The 22,988-nt window shown below is 36.8% G+C and overlaps 1 protein-coding gene across 1 annotated transcript in view; it reads left to right on the top strand.

Moving 5' to 3' along the window:
- CPS1 (carbamoyl-phosphate synthase 1) overlaps positions 1 to 22,988 on the top strand; it is a 144,145-nt gene that overhangs the window by 7,816 nt on the left and 113,341 nt on the right. Inside the window, exons 2-5 of the mRNA XM_032637342.1 lie at positions 11,487 to 11,596; positions 14,779 to 14,923; positions 16,035 to 16,124; positions 18,416 to 18,472. Coding sequence (XP_032493233.1) covers positions 11,487 to 11,596; positions 14,779 to 14,923; positions 16,035 to 16,124; positions 18,416 to 18,472 — 402 coding nt within the window. The remainder of the gene's footprint in view (positions 1 to 11,486; positions 11,597 to 14,778; positions 14,924 to 16,034; positions 16,125 to 18,415; positions 18,473 to 22,988) is intronic.

The following is a 22,988-nucleotide window of genomic DNA, read 5'->3' as shown; positions in this document are numbered from 1 at the left end:
ATTTCTTCCACTTCAACCAAAATATTGTCATGTGTTTGTAACAAAACAGGTTGTTTTTCAATTTTCAATTTCTTTCTTTCTTATATAGTCCTGTAAACTCCACATATACAAAAGTCTAATATGGTAGGTTACCTGGTGTGGGCTACTCCAAGAAGGGCAAGGCAGCTCTCTGCAACTGAGGTAGATCCTGAAGGAATTGACAGCTGGTGACTATCCAGTGACCTCACTCCTTGCAGCAGGATGGCAGGTCCTTCCTGGTAGGGGACTGAGAAGAGCATCTCCATGTTTACAGCATCTTTGGTCCTAATAGTCTTGAGAGCTTGAAAATTCAAGGGCCTGGAATCAGAGTGAAGAGTTCTTAAAACCTGCTAGTTCTCTTCAGATTATAGGATGTAATTAATGACTTGACGTTTTCACTCTGATGATTTACAGATTTACAGGTAAGTCATTCTTGGTTGACCTGGGCATGTTGCAGCTTATCTGTGGCAGTTTTGAATTAAAATTCTTATAAATAAATTTAAGTACAGTCTATGACTGAATTGCTTTTTATCCCCATTTTTAAAAGATTAGAAAACAGAAATAGAAGTAAGCTTAGAAAAAGAAAAAGAGGGGTAATATGTAAGTCAGTTTAGGCTGAAATTTTCTACATAATGGCTCCATGGGAAGGACTACCATAGAGTGATGGAGGCTTGTGGATTCCAAGCCACACTGATTGGGTTTAGAAACCACTACTCCTGCATTTACCAGTGGAATGATCTTGACTACTCTAAGCCTCAGTTAGCTCAACTGTAAAATGGAAAGCTTAATTTAATCTACCTCAGTGGGGGGCGGGGGAGGGTTGTGAGGATTAGAGAAAAATCCATCAATAGCTTGAGAGACAGTGCCTAGTACATTTATGTTAACTATTATTAATGATGTCTTAAGGAAGGGATCAGGGTGGGCTTTTCAGTGAGGGCGAAGTGCTCCCAAAACATATTTTTCCAACATAACTTCATGGTTTTATTTGAAGTAAGATACCTTTCTCAGAACAGTAGAAATTTCTCATTCAAATATATATACACAATTCTTTTGTGCAACTGCATATAGACTTTAATAAGCATTGGTCACTATGTATGCAATCTTGTTAATGTCTTAATAGGGTCTCATTAAAGCAATGCCAAAGCAATGCCAAATGCCGAAGGGTAGAAATAGGACAGTGATAGGTCAATCTACTTCTATAAGGCATGCTTAAGAAATGTTAATGCTTTACTTTTTTCAAATATAAGGATTATTCCAGAATTTAAAAATAAAACAAAACAAAATGGGATGTGCTTTAACACATGAACTCAAACTAGAGAAAAATCGAAGTATACATGTTGTCCTTAGTTACTCTCCTCAAAATTAATTATACAAATATTTATTGAGTGTCAAGTATGCATCAGTACCATATGTAAACCTCAGTAACAATAGAAATATAGCAGCCTCAGGGTTTTTTTAGTGGGGGATAAAAATGGACTAATTATCAGTTGTAAACTATTTGGGAATTTGGTATAGAGTTGGAATATTATGAGACTGCATCAGTAAAGGAAAACAAACAAATTTGCTACTGACATACAGTAAAATTGGCAAGCACTTTAGATAAAAAGTAAAGAGAGGAAAGAGAATAATTGGGTTATGTATGCTGAATTCAATTTTCTTTCTTTTCCCCAGTGATGGAAGATTAAATTTCTGTTAACATAAGATAATAAAATTTTATTTTATTGTGGTAAGAGCACTTAAGGTGAGAGCCACCCTCTTAACAAACTTTTAAGTGTACGATATATACAGTCTAACAAAAAGTACAATGCTGTATAGCAAATAACTAGAACTTATTCATGTTGAGAACAATTGAGATTTTATGTCCATTGGTTAACAACTTCCTATTACCTCCTTCCCCTAGCCCCTGACAACTATAATTCTTCTCTCTGAATCTATGAGTTTGACCATTTTAGATACGTCAGATTAGTGAAATCGTGCAGTATTTGTCCTTCTATGATTGGCTTATTTCACTTAGCATAATACCCTCAAGGGCCATTCATGTTGTCATATATAGCAGGATTTCCTTCCTTTTTTAAGACTGAGTAATATTCCATTGTGTGTATATGCCACATTTTCTTTATCCGTTCATCCATTGATAGACATTTAGTTTGTTTCACTATCTTGGTTATTGTGAAGAGTGCTGTGATGAACATTGGAGTGCTGATATCTCTTTGAGATCCTGATTTCAATTCTTTGGATAAATATCCAGAATTAGGCTTCCTGGATCAGATAGTTCCAGTTTTAATTTTTTTGAGGAATTTACATACTGTTTTCCACAGTGGCTGTACCATTTTATATTTCCATCAACAGTGGAATTATTTTTAATTAGAGTAGTAACTATTTAAGTAACTTTATTACCTAGCCTATAGGCCTAGATATGATTTGAAAGTTTCACTCCCAAGAAATGTTAGGAAAACATGTCAAAGGGAGAGAGACTGTAACTCTAATATCTTACTATTAGATTTAATATCTGTGGGTTCGAAAGATTTGTAAGACTAACCACTACTAGAAAAATATTGAATTAGAAATCTATGTTTTAGAAAAGAGTTCAACCAAACATAAAACAATTAAGTTTAATTTTAAATGTGGATACAAATAAATATTATATCAAGTATGAAATGAAAAAAATAAATGTTTAATATTTTAAGTATGAAAAGTAATAATGGGGAAGATGCATGTAAGGTAAGAGAGTATATACTTTTACTGTTTTCTGTTGTAATTTTCCCTCTTTCACTGAGTTCATTATTTGATCATTTAGCTGTACTCTGCTAAATAGTTAGTAGATTATCTAACTAAAGTAACTTTACTAAGGTATGAATAAAGCTTAATTATTATATAATGGCTTTATAAAAAGGAATTGTTGTACCGACTTACATCCCTACTTGGTGGACTATGGAAGAGAAAATACTATTAAAGTGGGTGTTCTTTATTCCCTTAACTAGTTTCCCAGGAAATAAATCACGTAGAATTAAATACAGCTATAAATTGCCCATTTCTTCTCACGTTTGTGAGCAAAGCCTAAGAGGAATAGTTAAAATACGACTGGAGTAAAGCAGGAGTGCAATTTGCAAGCCAGTTATGTCTCAGAGAAAGAAAAGTAGAATTATGCTGCATCTTTGCCACCTGATAGCCATTCATTCATTCATTCATTCATCCATTCATCCGTTCATTCAACCAATCAGTATTTGCTAGGTATCTACTACAGGTAGGATTCTAGGAGTGATAATTAATCACACCTCCTTCTCAGCCTCTAAATTTAGAATCAACAAGACATAGAATTCAAAGAGATAGAGATCTGAATATCAGCCTGATTACTGTTAAAGCTATTTGGCAAACAGGGTCTAGATCTGCAACCAAATGGACTTCTTAGAAATCCCCATTCCCTGAGTCAAATGTATTTGCTCACAACTGCAAATCTCCCACCTTGATGTGCACCTGAAAACAGCCTTCTTTGAAAAGACTGTTGAGAAGAGTTGAGCCAGTCTTGCTCAGTTCTATTTCCCAAAGTCACCAATCATACCTGTTAGTCTCCCTTGTGGACCCGGGGTTAAATGATCTTTCCAAAATCCCTGAAAGTTAACTTCATGGGCCAAAGTATGAATTCAGAGAGATGCAAAGTGGTTTCCCCAATCACCCACTAAGTGCCAGATGCTGTGTTATGTGCTAGTGATACTGTGTTGGACAGAGAAGTCAGGGTCTCTCTCCTTGATGTTGTCTGGTGTTGACTATAATCCTATTGGAGAAATTAGTCAAATAGTTGGGTATACGGCAGTAAATTCTAAGAGCTAATTTTACTTAACCTTAAATTTAGAAGTGACGAATCCTTCAATCTTGTTTAGTTAGTGTACAAAGATGATCAGCTTGAGTTCCTAGAAAGAGGTAGAATTTGGATATGTGGAAAGAAGAGAGGGCAGGAATGAGGGTCAGGACCTGGGTATATCTGAGTCATTATGCCTAGTGATCTTCAAGGTTTGTTTTTCTGACAAAGTCTCCAAAGACATCTGCAGAACTGACCTTTAATATACAACAATTGATCAAGAGTATAAAACCAAAAACCCAAACTAAGCAAACAAAGAAGCAAACCCAAAACGAGTGAAATCCGTATTTCAACAGGCAGGGTATGGGGGGGAAAGAGAAACCCAGATGGTGAAAGGTGGAAGAGATTATCAAAAGTGCTGTCTCCAGCCCAACCTCATTCATACCCCCTTTCCTTCCCTTACACAGAGCACGATTTCAAACAGTTCCTAATGGATAGGGCTACATATAGATTGGAATAATGGGGCCAGGGTAGAGGAAGTGATTGCCATAGTGTATGAATATTCTTTTCCCCTAAAGCATCTGTTCTTCTCAGTGCTTTTCTCCAGAAGTCTGCCCTCTTTATACTTAAAATAATTCCTCCCCGGTTGGATAGAAAATTATACTCTACTCTTATGTGGAAATGTCTTTCTAAACTGGTTTGCAATTTAGATTATGAATATATAAGCAAATTTGGGCAATAGTTATTTAGGGAATAGTGAGATATATATACATATATATAATGGATAGTTATTTTATCTTTCAAAATCTATGATCTAAGCATTTGCCAAACCCAATGTGCTTGATCTTATTGAAATAAGATTTCCAGATAGAAGCTTAATGTTTCCACTACCCTTTGTGGTAAGGTTTCCCTTATTATCTTTATTGGACTATGTATATTTGGGTTGATAAGTTACATTGAGTGAAGGATTTATTTACATTTGATTAATGAAAGCAGTTTAAATATCTCTTAACTTCTAAGTTGAAGACTACTACGATGGAACTCGAAACTTCTTTGTTATATTTCAGCATTTTGTGTCTATTTGGTTGAGTCAATATGAATAAAAGATAGCAACATCAACATCTAACTAGTCCTTTGACTCTGAGGCACTTAGATCTAAAATTAGGTGATGAACTAAAAGTTAAATTTTTCTAATTGGCTATGATCTTGAGAGTTGAAGAATATTCTTATAACTTCATATGCACTTAAATAGTGATGAAGAATTAGACTATAATGAAAATGAGTACCCAGTTAAAATTAAGCCACTAAGTGGATCCTGTCACACATGGAATTTAATTTACATGAAGGTTTTACTGAGAAAAGTTATTGGAATATTAGTAAAAGACCCAGAGGGGAAAAAGTGAAATGAAGAGCTGTAAGGACATATTAAAAGAATTGAGACTGCTTATTCCAGATCAGGGAAAAAAGGAAAACAAAGAAAAAAAACCCAAAGTAGTCATCTGCCAATAAGGCTTGTATACATATTCATATTTCGGAAAGAGAAAAGTTGTTCTCTGTGTCTCGTGAGAGCAAACCGAACAAAATCTTTCTCAATTCCACTAAGAGGGAGTCAGATTAAACTTACCTTAGAATTTATTGCTTGCTTGTATTGCCCTGTAGTGATTGACCTAGAGAGAGGCAGCAGCTGGTTAGACTCAAATTTCAAATTGAACTGGGTGAATAATAGTCCATGCTTATTCAACTAATTTTGACGATTAAAAAGTTAATAACTTTCACTGTTCAAAATAACTTTTGATCTCTTTGAATTTGACTTAGACCTGTCACTTGAATTTGCTATGGCAAAAATATGTGAGAATAATATGAGAAATGTAAAATGTTTTTTCTGCGAAATTCATTTGTATAAGCTATTCTAAAACTAAGTAGAAGAATACAGGATTTCCTTTCCATACTCCTATATTTTAGAATACACTGGGTAAGGAGAGCTTTCTCGTTTTTTCTATATTTTCAAAGTGAAAAAGGGACTGAAACAGTTTGTTATGTTAATTCAAGCACTGTCATCCTCTTTCATGTGAAATCCCTAGGAAATTGATATGAATGATCCTTTTGTTTTGAATTACCATGATATTTGTTTTAACTCTGCATAAGATGTATTTGAACACTCACATGCAGCATACTCAATATGCATATCCTGGGCTAACCATCCACTAACCTTTCTCCCTCAATGTCGCGCACATCTCTTTCCCACCATAATATCTCCACATTGACTACACTTAAGGTATTGTAGAAAGGCACTGTTAAATAGTGAAAAGGCAACTCAAAACAGATATTTGCTATTTTAAAATATATATCTAGAATAAACTAAAAACCGAATGGATAATTATGTCTTTCAGTATTTTTAAAATAGTATTTTATTTCTTTATTTTTAAAATTTTATTTATTTTGGGCTGCTCTGGGTCTTCCTTGCTGCACGTGGGCTTTCTCCAGTTGTGGTGAGCAGGGGCTACTCTTCATTGTGGAACACGAGCTCTAGTCACGTGGGCTTCGGTAGTTGTGCCGGGTGGGCTCAGTTATTGCGGCACGTGGGCTTCAGTAGTTGTGGCACGTGGGCTTCAGTAGTTGTGGCACATGGGCTTCAGTAGTTGTGGCACACAGGCTCTAGAGCACAGGCTCAGTGATTGTGATGCACGGGCTCAGTTGCTTCACGGCATGTGAGACCTTCCCTTCCCAGACCAGGGATCTAACCTGTGTCCCCTGCATTGGCAGGCGGCTTCTTAACCACTGTGCCACCAGGGAAGTCCCAGTATTTTTCTTTAGATTGTCACTTAGTGATGCTTTATTCATCCAACAAAAATTAAATAACTACCTACTCTGTACCAGGCACTGATGTTGGCCCTGGAGACAGGCACATCAGTGAACAAAGCAAACCCAAATACTCTGCCCACATAAAGTTCACTTTCTAGTCGGACAAGACAGATGTTTTAAATAAGACACTGGATGATATGTGAGAAGGCAATAAGTGCTGTGAAGAAAGAGTAGACTAAGTAGATAGGGTGCTGAGAGGTATATTGTAATTTTATTTATTTCCACTATTTTTCAGATTCTATTCCTGTATAGTTCATTACAGAGTATTCAGTAGAGTTCCCTGTACTATACAGTAGTTTCTCATTAGTTATCTATTTTATATTTAGTATAATATATCTAGTATAATCTCCCAATTTATCCCTCCCCACCTTTCTCCCCCTGGTAATCATAAGTTTGTTTTCTACATCTGTGATTCTATTTCTGTTTTGTAGATAGGTTCATTTGTATCTTTTTTTTCTTTTTTAGATCCCACTTATAAGTGATATATGATATTTGTCTTTGTCTGACTTACTTCATTCAGTATGACAATCTCTAGGTCCATCCATGTTGCTGTAAATGGCATTATTTCATTCTTTTTTATGACTGAGTAATATTCCATTGTATATATGTACCACATCTTAATCCATTCCTGTTGATGGACATTTAGGGATATTGCAATTTTAAATAGGTTTTGCCAAGAAGATGGATGACATTTGAGTAAAGACTTGAAGGAATCTTTAAACTTTAGATTCAAAATTTGATGCGTTTCTCTCTTAAAATTTTAACTTTATTACTGAAATCATGAATGGGATGGAAAGGGTGAATTATTTTTTTAAAGAGAAATCTCTAAAAGGAAGGGATATTTTATTTATCTTTGTGTTTCTAGGTGTTTCAAAGGTAATCTTCTTGAGGTTCCTCTCTTTTACCATCCAAGCACATAGCTGGCCCTTTTACTAAATTGAGGGTGGAAGGGGTGGGGGGGACTGGGGATATTTATCCATGTAGCTCCAAAGCCTAGGATGAAACTTGGCACATGATGGGAGCTAAATGATGTTGTGACCTGAAGGTCTAAACTGTCTTATTGACATATACATTTTTTATTAAACAGTTAGGGACCATGTCATGATATAGGTCATTTATTTTGTAGAACTTACACTTATATAGCCTTTGGTTACTTTTCCTGACATTCTATGAGTGTACAGACTTCTCATTAAGGTTTCCTTTGCACTTTCAGCATTCAGACTACCAAAGTGCTCTGGCAGTAGGCACTTAAATGAACCCTTAAGGTTATAGTATAATTCCTAGACTAAGGTCCTCTTTCTACTAGGACTGAGGCTACTAAAATATCTTACGCTGGTAGCAAGGTGATTTCTTTTAGACTCGTTGGAATGAAATAGCATTTGGGAACTTATTAGCTAGAAGAGGAGATTCCAAATAATAGCTCTTTGTTCAGAGTTTCTCCATCAATTCATAGATAAGTCAATTGGCACCCATCATTTTAGACTCGTTGGAGGCCAATGTAGTTAAGTGAAATATAAAGGGTACTATAGGCAGTAAACAGAAGCCTTGTAACAATATAATGTGCAGTGGAAAAAAGGATTGGGAAATCTATAAAAGCTGCCGAAAAGAACAAAAAATATAGTTAAAGGAGCAAAAAAGACGTATTGAACACAATCTCAGGGACTATTTCGGGCAACAGTAAATGTCTCCTCAAATATATCTTTAAAGGACAGAAAGCAAAGTAGAAAACTAGTCCCATGGAGAGAGGAAGAAAAATACCAAATAGAATTGTACGAATAGGCTAACAAGAGTCAGATTGCTTATGCTAACTTTTACCTTTCTTTAAAATAATTAGATGTTGTCAGATAGATCAGAGAATTTGAAATTCTTAGATGAGAATAGGATAGAGAAAAGCAAAAGGAACAAAATAAACAGAGGTGATATTTTAGGCAGGTATGGCTCAGAGTAGGGTAGATAAATTGGTATATAGAAGACAATTGAAATTTGCAGTTCACACGTCAAGTTTTGCCAAATAAGTACAGTTATTTTAGGTTCTATCAAAGTTAAATATTATTTAAGAAAATGTTTCCTACCTTACCTCCATTTGGTGAAAGCGTGTAGGCTACACATGACTTCCTCAAGAAAAGAAAATAATACTTTCAGTAGAAAATATTTTTTGACAGTGAACTTCCATTACTTGGACCAAAGGTTTTCACCTAGTGAAACATGTAGAGATACCTAGGAAATTTTCCCAATAAACTTACCCCTACTGAGAACCATCACCATAGACATTTGATTAGTTTGTAATGTTCTTTGGAAATACACTGAACATAATCACACTTACTTCCTAAAATCAACAACCTCTGTCTTGAATTATAAGTAAAGAATGATTGACAAATTAAAATAAAATATAAAATAAGAAAATTGTGTTATTAGAAGAAGTGACGTGCAAAGGTGACTTCCTGGATGCAGAGGCAGAATTCAGAACTTGTGTGTTAAGCCAGTCTCTGTCAGGGAACTCTTGTCATCATGTGTATTACATTAATTACTTATTGTGCTTTCCTCTGTGCTGAGTAATTCCAAAAACTTTTTTTTAATTTACTGTCTGAGAAGGTAAACCATGACTATTTAAAGAGAAAGTGTCAAGCTTGAGATCTTGAACACTGGTTCCAAGGCTGTAGATAAAACAGAACTTTACCTCAAAGATTATTTGATAAGCTGGGTGAAGGACAACATTCTTTTGGCTAACTCTGCCCATGGACACTCACATACAAACTCACATACACAAACACATATAAAATGTGCCGGACAGTACTTTGTCCAACTTTCTTCAAAATATAAATTGGAATCCATGCATTGTACCTCCAATTAAAAACTAAACTTACTGTTGAGAGGAGTACCATAAACATATCAATTTTAATAGGGAATACTAAAATAGCTTTGGGTATAAATATAAATTAATGTGTATGCACTACACATAAACAATACATAGGAACATGGTCTATTGATTTAAAGATAAACACTACATTGAAAAGCAGTCATTCCGGTGTCAAGGGACTTGTGTACTTTACAAGTAAAAGAGGCATCGTATTTCTAAAGAGAAGGTTACTATAGAAAAATAATGAGGTTTTACCATTTTAACTCTTGAAAAGCTGAGTGCTTGTAAAGCTAGAGGAACATAGAGACAGAGGTCTAGAAATCATGTATTGCCTTCCTGCTGTATACTGAGATTGGTGTCTGTGTGTGCGTGTGTGTGTGGTAAGACTGGAGGTGGGTGATAGGATAGAAAAGGATTAGACGCTATGGTATCCAGCTAAAAAAGTAAGGAAAGTAGTGAATTAGTATGTTTCTATCTTTAATGGCTGCACTTAACCCTTGCAGAGAGAACAGCACAATGATCTTCCTTACTTCAGCAATTTCAACTCATGGCCAGATATGTTTCATTCATATCCCTATTCATTCCCCCTAATCTCTGATTATTTTGAAGCCAATGTCAGATATCATATTAGTCTATGCTTAAGTATTTCAGTGTATATCTTTAAAAAATGAAAATTCTTAAAAATATAACCATAATGCCATCATCAATCTTAAAAATTACACTGAATACAATAAAATATCAATTTATTTTCAAATTTTCTAAATTATTGCAGAGATGTTTTCCTTTATAGTTTTTTTTTTTTTTTTGCGGTACGTGGGCCTCTCACTGTTGTGGCCTCTCCCGTTGCGGAGCACAGGATCCGGACACACAGGCTCAGCAGCCATGGCTCATGGGCCTAGCCGTTCTGTGGCATGTGGGATCTTCCCGGACCAGGGCATGAACCCCTGTCCCCTGCATCGGCAGGCAGACTCTCAACCACTGCACCACAAGGGAAGCCCTATAGTTTATTTTTAATAAAATCAAAATGTTCCCATTATTTTGTCCCATAGAGTTTTTTACAGAGTCTAGATTTTGTACCCCAAAGTGTGGTACTTCTCTCCCCCCTGAATTGTATGGAAATTGAGAATTAGACCCAAATTGTTTCAACAATAGAATTTAGAGTATTTTTGAAGAGTAGATGATGCCTGCTTCTGAGATAAGTTTCTCTAATTGTCCCTCTTTTTAACCAAGAATTTTATAGAAGCTGGTTCAGAGATTAGTATGGTGAAGTAGTCAAATTCAGAATGTCTTGTAGTCTAAAGGGAGAACCAGACATGTATATAACTAACTCTACTAAAAAGCAAAATGTGATATATTTTCAGAAGTTCCACAGTGCTTGCTCTTGTATCAGTATTAATAGAATGATAAAGTTTCAGTTTCTTTATGATCCTAAAGCTCAGGGAGGGGGCAGCCCCTGAGACAACTCCATCAAACACAAGAGCTCTATGGAACACAGTTTGATGTATAACTTTGAAGATTCCTTCTAGCTCTAAGCCTCAGAGTAATGAGGAGCTGTATGGTAAAATTCACAAAGTTTTTGCAAACTCATGAATTTCCCTTAAGCTATACTTGACAAAGCTAGGGAATATTAAGAGGGAAAAGACAGACACATAGCATTACAGCTAAACTGAAGTATTTCTGGATTGTCAATAACTCTACAAGTAGACTTAGGATAGACAGTGTATCAACATGCTTCAGTTACTCTTTCAAGCAAAACAAAATAAAACACCTGCCTGTGAAAAGAGCCATACGTTTGAAGAAAACAGGAGAGTGACTCAGAATCTAGATAGTATGGTTTCATCAAATATACTGTTCATTTATTTAATACATTTATGTAGTGTACTTTTGGAGTTTTTCAACTAGTTGTACTTTATATTTTGTATTCTGCTATGATTCATGAGTCTGTTTCTTTAGGCACAGACAGCGCACATTGTCCTGGAAGATGGAACTAAGATGAAAGGTTACTCCTTTGGCCATCCATCCTCTGTTGCTGGTGAAGTGGTTTTTAATACTGGCCTAGCAGGGTGAGTAATGCTTCTATTCCAAGGCTTTATTCTTCCTCTATATAGAGGAATAACTGGATGATCTTATTCATGGTGGGAAATTGAAATCACCACATCATCATCATAATACTACACATTGTCCTGACGTTGCCCTGTGCTTGTACATAGCTTGCTCAAGCCAACCCTGAAAAGGGCCATAGACACAAGCTCCTCCCTGTGGCTGTAAATGGAAGAGAATACAGACACTGGTGTTCCCCTGCTAAAAAAGAACAAAATTAATTCTAGAAACTTAGGATACAAAGACACAAGTTATATGAGATTACCAAGTGGCTTCTGTAAGGTGGGGGGTCAGTATCAATCTGATTTAAGGTGAAAATCGAACAGGGAAAAGGATGGGTAGCACTCTCTAGTGCCATTCCATTAGTGAAATTAAGAATCAACTTTGCACATCTAATATGAACTATTATAAAGAGCTAAGAAATTCCTTAGGTATTATAGTGCAAAATTATATAAAATACAACATATAATTTACACTCTAATAAGAAAGGTAAAATAACAGATACATTTATTATCTTAAAGTAATACACAGGAGAGCAGGTTCATAGATCGGATATTTTCAAAATTTATCAACTGAGACTGAATTCAGTATTTAATTTCTGCTAATAGGTGTAGAGCAGCAAAGGTAAGAGTTGCTACAGAAATCATGTAGCTGTTCTTATCTAGCCAACAAATGTTCATCTGGGAACCAGGTGGCTGAAGTTCTGGTCTCAGTTCTAATGGTAACTGATTATGTGATATTGAGAAAATCACTTAACCTTTCTGAATCTTAGTTTCCACATGTAAAGTGTGAGGGGATTGGATTAGATAGTAATTTATGGCTAGGAATTTTAAAAATTACATCTTAAAAAATTAGATGGTTTCAAAAGGTTTCCATTAGAGATTCAGTAGACTAAACTGTAAAATATTTGATGAATTCTTTAGGGAAATTCAGTTAGCCTTTTAAAGACAAGGAGGCATTGGGTTAACCGGTATTGAAGATATTGATTGACCAAACTTCCATTATATTATTAATGTGCATTATCCTCTAAACTCTTAGCTCTCTGTTTGAAATAAAGAATATTAGATGGTTTTTAAAATAGTTCCACTGGTGAGAACATTAAATTACAGTGTATGAAAACTGTTTGCAGAGTTTTGCTTCACCAGGCAATTATTTAAGCCTTTTGACAGCACTAATTACTAACTGTGTTAATATACCTGCCAACAAACAGCTGTTTAATATAGATCAGAATGATGGAGGGCACTCGAGTTTTCTTCTCTGTGATAGATTATAGGTAATAAATCTTGTCACATCACAAAAGTCAAACAGGACCTGATGGATTAATTTTCTTCCAGCACTGCAGTTCTCTAGGACAAGCTATACTTATTCATTTTCTGGAGAGAGCATTGTAGGCATATGTTTAAAGGGAATGGCCAGTTCTTTCATGGGAAGAAAGAAGAAAAGAAGTAAAATTAAATTAATTAACGACTTCTTTTGATGTAGAAAAATGCATTCATTAATAAGATTAGTCCACACATCCCATTTTCCATTGAGAAATGCTGCTTTTATTCATGTGTGGCTCACTCAGCAAGGGGTTGATAATTAAGGGAGTTATTTTGTTTTTCATCTTCAAGAAATGCATTTATATTATGTGTAAGCCTTGGTTAAAAAATTATTAGTTCCTGACAAGTGCGAGGGAATCTGAGAAATTAGCTGATGGAGGTGTGGGTAAATATCACAGCATCTTAGTCACTTTAGAGGTTGCTGAGCTGAGAGACTAAGTATTCTGTTGGCAAAAGGAGTTCTGGGAGAAGTTAGTCTGGATAAGGGTTGAAGAATTCGTGTTGACTACTGCTGGAGCTGAATTTTATTGCTTTCGAGGTTGTCAGTCTGTCCCCCCTCAGCACCTAAATTCACTTTCAGTAGTAATCCACAAGAAAGATTAGGTTTAACTGTCTCTGTGGGAAGTGAACATGTTAAGAGGGTAGGAAAAAAATCTCATTGCAATGCATGGAATAGCTGTAGATAGATCCTGGTATTTATGGGAATAATGTTTCTTATTATTAAGAATAGAAATTTTATATATAATTTTATTTATATGTAGAATAAAAACAAGAATACATGTATTCTTTTTTTTTTTTTTTTTGCGGTATGCGGGCCTCTCACTGTTGTGGCCTCTCCCATTGCGGAGCACAGGCTCCGGACGCGCAGGCTCAGTGGCCACGGCTCACGGGCCCAGCTGCTCCACGGCATGTGGGATGTTCCCAGACCGGGGCACGAACCCGTGTCCCCTGCATCGGCAGGCGGACTCTCAACCACTGCGCCACCAGGGAGGCCCAAGAATACATGTATTCTTATTTTTTCCTCCCCACACTTTAAAATAAAGCTCTTCTGCATTTCTTCTTAATTCCACATCAGTACTTTAAAATAGTTACTTGGAATCTTTTAATTTAGAAGACAGAAATGCTTTGGGTCAATTTTTTGGGGATTGATTTTCTTCTATAATAAAATAATAACTATCAAACATATACTATCAATGATAACTTGATAATAACTATCAAACATATACCTCTCTATATAACTAAAATATTAAAAAATCAACTTTATTAAGTATTTCTTTCATAGAAAATAAATCAGAGTTTTAAATGTTCAGTGAATTTTAATAAACATATATACCCAGGTGACCATCACTGACGTAATCAGCATGCTCTTCAATATCCTCAAAGATATTTTAAGAGAACTTTTCAATTTTTGACAGTTAATATTTTGGTGAAACTGTCAGCCCTCAGTAGTAAATATCATTTTGGACCCACTCATGTCTGGTAGGCTAGGGGATTCTTGAAGATATCTGCAAACTTTAAATAGAGCAATATTTAAAAACTTAAGACCCTGTGAAGAATTTTTCAAGGAATTAAAAAATTTAAGAAATTGAGGGAATGAAAATTAAATGAGAATATGCCATATTACTTAAGAGTCTTTTCATATCAGTAATATCATGGGATAAATTTCCATATTCTATCATAACATTTCCTTAGGTTCGGCAAAATCTAGAGATGAGCTTGTAGGATTTTATTCTCATGTTCTCTAATTTTCAAGGGTTCAATAATTAAGATCATGTATGTAGAATACACTTTTTTATTGATAATTTCTTGGCATCTTTACCTAGGTACCCGGAAGCTCTTACTGACCCTGCTTACAAGGGACAGATTCTCACCATGGCCAATCCGATTGTTGGGAATGGTGGAGCCCCTGACACTACTGCACTGGATGAACTGGGACTTAGCAAATATTTGGAGTCTGATGGAATTAAGGTAGTACCAGTGATGACTATTTAAAAAGCATAGTTGATTTATTAAGAATCTAAGCTGGACAAAATTTCGGCCTCAATCCTATAGTACAAATCATTAAATTTATATTCTCAATCTTACTCCTAGGTGTATGAAAATAATCTTTAACATGACATTATTCTGAGTTTCATTTCTCAGGGCACTCTGGATTTATTTTTAATGCCGTGGATAAAACTGGCTTCATTTGGAAAAATGTTGTTATAAGTTCAGATAGCAACTATGCTGCAAGAATTCGAGTTGAATCACCTTTTAAATGGATTTTAAGAATCAACTCTGTATCAATTATTTACCTTTTAAATTTTATCCTCTTTGGGAGATGAGTAAAAGATAACGTGTATGCCAGCCGAAAAATAAACACAATTAAAATTTCCTATTCAAGGCAAATTTGAATAATATCTTAGGGATGTGAACCATATAAACGATTCAAAAATTTACACTCTAAATTCACCACTCTATTTTTGAATGACTTGGACTGATCATTTAATTTAGTTTTATATCTCACCATTTCCCCCCAATATTTAGTTTCTTTTAAATGTAAATTTTAAAATTGTCTTATTCTCTATGTACATTAAGCAAATAATTATTAATTAGATTATCGATAAATGCCATTGTGGAAAAGTACAGGGTACTGAGAAGGGGGACCTAGTTTACTCTCAGGATTTGGAAAACCAAGTAAGACTGTTCCCCGCATGGTAATTAAGGTAACAATTATTATATTTTACGAGAAAACTTTTTAATCACATTTTTTTTCAAGTTTCAAAATTTTAAGTGTTGTATCAGTGAATATAATAAAGCTTGAAGAATGCAAACTGACTCTTAAGTCATAACAGAGGGGATAGACTGGGAATTTGGGATTCACATGTACACACTGCTATATTTAAAATATATAGATAACTAACAAGGACCTACTGTATAGCACAGGGAACTCTGCTCAATATTCTGTAATAACCTAAATGGGAAAAGAATTTGAAAAATAATGGAAAAAAATAAATTTATTAATTAAAAAGAAGACAAGTCACAAGAGTTGGGTAGTATTTTGTGATCACATTTTTAAAATGACTGCCTGTCTTTCTAGGTTGCAGGTTTGCTGGTGCTGAATTATAGTGATGACTACCACCACTGGCTGGCTGCCAAGAGTCTAGGGCAATGGCTACAGGAAGAAAAGGTGAGAAATGTGATAGGTCATCCAGCATCACCTAAGGACGATTGGTGGGGCCCGTGGAAAGTTGGGAAGGTGTGTGTAATTGAAAAGGGCCGAACAGATAAAGCAGATCAGGCAGTTTGGGACCCTTTTGTTTCAGAGCGCGATTCCTTCAGGCTGAACTGTTACTACTGTCCAGAACTGTCCAGAACTCATTCTTTATATAAACACTCAGGACCTTATATTTTCAGTTTATCCACTAGGTGGCACTCATACATGCTTGGTAGACAGACTTTCTCATTCTGGAAAGGGGTTAGAGAAAATTTTAGAATTTTCTACTCTCCGGAGCAACATAACCTCCCCCTTTTAATGAGGATCTAGAGATGTAACTTGTGTCATGGATTCTGGTTCCAGCTCTACCATTAATGAGCTATGTGACCTTGCTCAGGTCATGTAATCATACCATACATTCTTAATTTTAATTCTTAATTAATATAAACCGATTGCGGTCAAGTCTCTTTGGGCTTAAACGTTATGACTATGACGTATAATTAGATATCACTTCATTTGAAGTAATAAATAAGTTACTAACCTTATATCTTCCTTACTTTATTATTTTCTAATCAGATAAGGGGATTCTCCTGGTTTGAAAGTCAGACCTACTTAAAGTTAACAGACCTAATATACTAAGCTTTATTTCCAGTGTTACTGTAGCTGCTTTTTGTTAAGTTGCAACTGGGCCTGTAATTGACCGAATATTCTGAGAAACTCTGTCTCTCTGAGGAGCATCTGCCAACTGAGGCTAAACGTTTCCTCTTTCTAACAAAGCAAAAAATCTTGATCTTTGTTTCCTCATTCTTGCTAAATTTTTACAAGAGAGAAGAAGGCATATGTATTATCTCCTAGGTCTTTGCTAGTTTCTTCTCAATCATTATCTGAATTTACCTCCTTGTAATCATCATTCAGGAGACTCCTCCCTCTTCCCCTTAATGTTTCCTTTGTGTTATTTAGACACCTGATATTATAGCTGCTTTGTGTCAGAACTAATAGTTGAAGTATAAACTTAATCCATGTTTTGTTAGTTTGTTTTTAAAATGTGCTGTGAATCTTCTTCCATGATCATAGACACATAGAGTAGAAGAGTGTCTAAAATAATAACCAGTTTACCTCCTTCTATGTACAGGTAATGGGGAAACATCTTGCTCAAATATCACTCAGATAAATGATGGAAGAAAAGAAACTAAAACCTGTTTCCTCATTCTTAACTTGCTGCTCTTTCCCCTTTTATCCACGGGGAATACGTTCTAAGACCCCCAGTGGACGCCTGAAACCATGGATAGTACCAAACCCTATATCTACTAAGTCTTTTCCTATGTGTACATACCTATGATAAAGTCTAGTTTATAAATTAGGCACAGTAAGGGAATATCTGAATTGCCAGCGTCACTACTCTTGCACTGTGGAGCCATTATTAAGTAAGATAAGTGTTACTTGAACATAGAACTGCCATACCGCAACAGTTGACCTGACAATCCAGGTGGCTATTAAATGACTAATGGGTGGGCACTGCTGGACAAAGGGGTGGTTCAGCTTCTGGGTGGGACAGAGCAGGATGGTGGGAGGTTTCATCACACTATTCAGAGTGGTGTACAATTTAAAACTTATGAATTGTTTATTTCTGACATTTTCCATTTAATATTTTCAGACTATGGTTGATCACAGGTAACTGAAACCACTAGAAGCAAAACTGGGGAGAAGGGGGAACGTACTGTACTACATCTATCTCTATCCAACCTAGTCAAAGAAACTAAAACAAATGGTGTGCCTGATTTACTAATAGATTGGGCAAAATTTTAATACAGCATGACTACCTAACAAGCACCTTCAGGATAACCTTCAGGATTGCCTACCATGTGCCAGGAACATGTGGTTCACAACATGGATTTGCCTATTAATTACATATCTTTGCTTATGAAGTTCACAAATTCCATTTTTTAAAAATATATATGTATCTATAAAATTATATTGCTTATTTAACATCCTGGATTAAAAGCAAAAGAGCTGTAGCAGAAGACTGATGTTCAGAATTTCTCACTTTTCACTCTGAGGAAGGGTCTGGATATTAAGAGTCCTGTGCCCACCTGAACAGCAATTTACCTTGTTCTTGTGACACAGACACCCTGGATCAGAGAAAAGGAGTAGGGAAATTATTTACTGCTCAAGAAGATAGATGATGTTAAGTTTGTAACTTGAAAACACTCTGCTGGACCAAATTTCCTCCAGTTTTACTGTCACTACAATTATTTTCCTTACAGGTCCCTGCAATTTATGGAGTGGATACAAGAATGCTGACTAAAATAATTCGAGATAAGGTATGATAATCATATTTAGCCAAATCTATGTTTACATATATATATGTTTTTTTCCCTTTGCCCAAGGAACCCATTGGTGTGTAAAAGAACAGATCTGGTCAATTTCTGTCATTTGGGTCTCTGCCATCCTGTTTTACTGTTTTTGATGTAATTTTCAAGACTGAATACTTGATTGGGATGTTTGTTACTGAATGGTTTTGAGATTAATTCACTCAGCAGTAGTTTATTGAGTGCCCACTCTATGTTCACTATTCCAAGTGACAAGTTAAAGCCGTTGTAATTCAGCTCATGTGATAGGGCTGGTAAACAAGTGGAGAAGGTAACTAGGTGCATAAGAATTTTGCCTAAATTGAATACCTACCTGCTGAAAAAGGAAAACCAGGAAGTATACAGCACTGGGGCCATTATTTGTTTAGTCCTCTTGGAGGAGTTTTTGAACTTAGTGAGTTATAGTTCGTGGATATATTAAATGAACCCTGCATGTATTACCTCAGTTATATAGTCTTTCTTGAAATTGTTCCAATGACCAAGATGAAGGTAAGTTTATCTTTTGCTTTCATATCTGCTAGCTGAGATATTTGACCCTTCTTCTGAGAATATCTCAGCCCCATCTACTTCCTTCTTCTTGTTATAAGAGGTGGACACTTGTTTTTTTCTTACATGAAACCTTCATATCCCAGAACAGAAAGAAACTTTATCTCATGAATGTTAACTAAATTCCCTTAATGCCACCAAAGTTTACTCATTAAATTATATATTTTTTCTTAAAAAAGAAAAAAAAAGATACAATTTCAAATTGAAAAGGATTCTTCAAGAAAATCTGTTGTAGATTGTTGGCATATGTATAGACACAGGATCTCTGTAAACAGAAAGAACAGCTTTGAAAATAAAAACATGGCCACATACCCATGACCAGAAGAAAGACACTGAGAATTTATGCAATCCTTCTACTCTATCTCTGATTTTATTCCCTCCTCCACGATATTCCTGAGAATAGATGTTAGTGAGATTATATATCCCAGGTAGATTTTTGTGTTTTCATAGCCCAATGATGTTGTGGGAGCAGTAAACAGTGATGAGGATACCAGAATGGGAAGGGAATAAAATTGGGAAATTCAATTCAAGCTGTAGACTTGGCAGGTTGAATAGAATATAATCAGTCCTAGTATTTGGGAAAACACTTTACAAGACCATATCATGTTCTTCATGTGCTAGGTTAGTTTAAGGTGAACCCTGCTTTTATCAGAGGCAGTTAGGTTTTCAAAGTTCGGCTGAATAGATTAGCACAGACAAAATAGTGGTATTGCCTATTATATTTGATTATGAGTGATATGGGCTCATATTAAAAACATACGTTGAGGGGAAGACCTTCAAGATGGCAGAGGAGTAAGACGTGGAGGTCACCTTCCTCCCCACAAGTACATCAGAAATACATCTACATGTGGAACAACTCCTACAGAACACCTACTGAATGCTGGCAGAAGACCTCAGACCTCCCAAAAGGCAAGAAAGTCCCCACGTACCTGGGTAGGGCAAAAGAAAAAAGAAAAAAACAGAGACAAAAGAATAGGGACGGGACTGACCCCTCTGGGAGGGAGCTGTGAAGGAGGAAAGGTTTCCACGCACTAGGAAGCCCCTTCGCGGGCGGAGACTGCAGGTGGCAGAGCGGGGAAGCTTCGGGGCCATGGAGGAGAGCGCAGCAACAGGGCTGTGGAGGGCAAAGTGGAGAGATTCCCACACAGAGGATCGGTGCCGACAAACACTCACCAGCCCGAGAAGCTTGTCTGCTCATCCACCGGGGCAGGCGGGGGCTGGGAGCTGAGGCTCGGGCTTCGGAGGTCAAATCCCAGGGAGAGGACTGGGGTTGGCTGCGTGAACACAGCTTGAAGGGGGCGAGTACACCACAGCTAAGCGGGAGAGAGGCTGGGAAAAAGTCTGGATCTGCCTAAGAGGCAAGAGACCATTGTTTCGGGGTGCGCAAGGAGAGCGGATTCAGAGCACCACCTAAATGAGTTCCAGAGATGGACACGAGCCGCGGTTATCAGAACAGACACCAGAAACGGGCATGAAACGCTAAGGCTGCTGCTGCAGCCACCAAAAGCCCTGTGTGCGAGCAAAGGTCACTCTTCACACCTCACCTCCCGGGAGCCTGTGCGGCCCGCCAGTGCCAGGTTGCCGTGATCCAGGGACAACTTCCCCAGGAGAACACACAGCACACCTCAGGCTGTTGCAAGGACATGTTGTCCTCTGCCACCGCAGGCTCACCTAACATGCCATACCCCTCCCTCCCCCTGGCCTGAGTGAACCAGAGCCCCTAATCACCTGCTCCTTTAACCCTGTCCTGTCTGAGCGAAGAAAAGATGCCCTCAGGCGACCTACACGCAGAGACGGGGCCAATCTAAAGCTGAACCCCAGGAGCTGTGCGAACAGAGAAAGGAAAATCCCTCCAAGCAGTCTCAGAAGCAGTGGATTAAATCTCCACAATCAACTAGATGTACCCTGCGTCTCTGGAATAACTGAATGGACAATGAATCTTACCAAAATTGAGGGAGTAGACTTTGAGAGTAACTATATATATATATATATATATATTTTTTTTTTTTTTTTCCTTTTTCTCTTTTTGTGAGTGGCCGTGTGGCTGACAGGGTCTTAGTGCTCTGGCCGGGTGTCAGGGCTGTGCCTCTGAGGTGGGAGAGCCAAGTTCAGGAAATTGGTTCACCAGAGAACTCCCAGCTCCACCTAATATCAAATGGCGAAAGCTCACCCAGATATCTCCACCTCAACGCTAAGACCCAACTCCACTCAATGACCAGCAAGCTACAGTGCTGCACACCCTATGCCAAACTAATAACAAGACAGGAACACAACCACACCCATTAGCAGAGAGGCTGCCTAAAATCATCATAAGGTCACAGACACCCCAAAACACATTACCGGACACGGTCCTGCCCAACAGAAAGACAAGATACAGCCTCATCCACCAGAACACAGGCACTAGTCCCCTCCACCAGGAAGCCTACACAACCCACTGAACCAACCTTAGCCACTGGAGACAGACACCAAAAACAACAGAAACTACAAACCTGAAGCCTGCGAAAAGGAGACACTGAAAACAGTAAGTTAAGAAAAATGAGAAGACAGAGAAACACACAGCAGATGAAGGAGCAAGGTAAAAACCCACCAGACCAAACAAATGAAGAGAAAATAGGCAGTCTACCTGAAAAATAATTCAGTAATGATAGTAAAGATGATCCAAAATCTTGGAAATAGAATGGAGAAAATACAAGAAACTTTTAACAAGGACATATGAGAACTAAAGAGCCAACAAACATGATGAACAACACAATAAATGAAATTAAAACTTCTCTAGAAGGAATCAATAGCAGAATAACTGAGGCAGAAGAATGGATAAGTGACCTGGAAGATAAAAGAGTGGAAATAACTACTGCAGAGCACAATAAAGAAAAAAGAAGGAAAAGAATTGAGGACACTCTCAGAGACCTCTGGGACAATATTAAATGCACCAACATTTGAATTATAGGGGTCCCAGAAGAAGAAGAGAAAAAGAAAGGGACTGAGAAAATATTTGAAGAGATTATATTTGAAAACTTCCCTAATGTGGGAAAGGAAATAGTTAATCAAGTCCAGGAAATGCAGAGAGTCCCATACAGGATAAATCCAAGGAGAAACAAGCCAAGATACATATTAATCAAACTATCGAAAATTAAATACAAAGAAAAAATATTAAGATCAGCAAGCAAAAAACAACAAATAACATAAAAGGGAATCCCCATAAGGTTAACAGCTGATCTTTCAGCAGAAACTCTGCAAGCCAGAAGAGAGTGGCAGGACATATTTAAAGTGATGAAAGGGAAAAACCTACAACCCAGATTACTCTACCCAGCAAGGATCTCATTCAGATTTGATGCAGAAATAAAAACCTTTACAGACATGCAAAAGCTACGAGAATTCAGCACCACCAAACCAGCTTTACAACAAACGCTAAAGGAAATTCTCTAGACAGGAAACACAAGAGAAGGAAAAGACCTACAATTACAAACCCAAAACAATTAAGAAAATGGTAGTAGGAACATACATATCGATAATTACCTTAAAAGTAAATGGATTAAATGCTCCAACCAAAAGACATAGGCTGGCTGAATGGATACAAAACAACACCCACATATATGCTGTCTATAACAGACCCACTTCACACCAGGGACACAAAGAACTGAAAGTGAAGAGATGTAAAAAGATATTCCATGGATATGGAAATCAAAAGAATGTTGGAGTAGCAATTCTCATATCAGACATAATAGAGTTTAAAATAAATACTATTACAAGAGACAAAGAAGGACACTACATAATGATCAAGGGATCAATCCGAAAAGAAGATATAACAATTGTAAGTATTTATGCACCCAACATAGGAGCATGTCAATACATAAGGCAAATACTAACAGCCAAAAGAGGGGAAATCGACAGTAACACAATCGTAGTAGGGGACTTTAAGACC

Source organism: Phocoena sinus, chromosome 7, assembly GCF_008692025.1.
Source record: "Phocoena sinus isolate mPhoSin1 chromosome 7, mPhoSin1.pri, whole genome shotgun sequence".
Classification (NCBI taxonomy): Eukaryota; Metazoa; Chordata; class Mammalia; order Artiodactyla; family Phocoenidae; genus Phocoena; species Phocoena sinus.
This window is presented reverse-complemented; position numbering and strand designations above follow the sequence as displayed.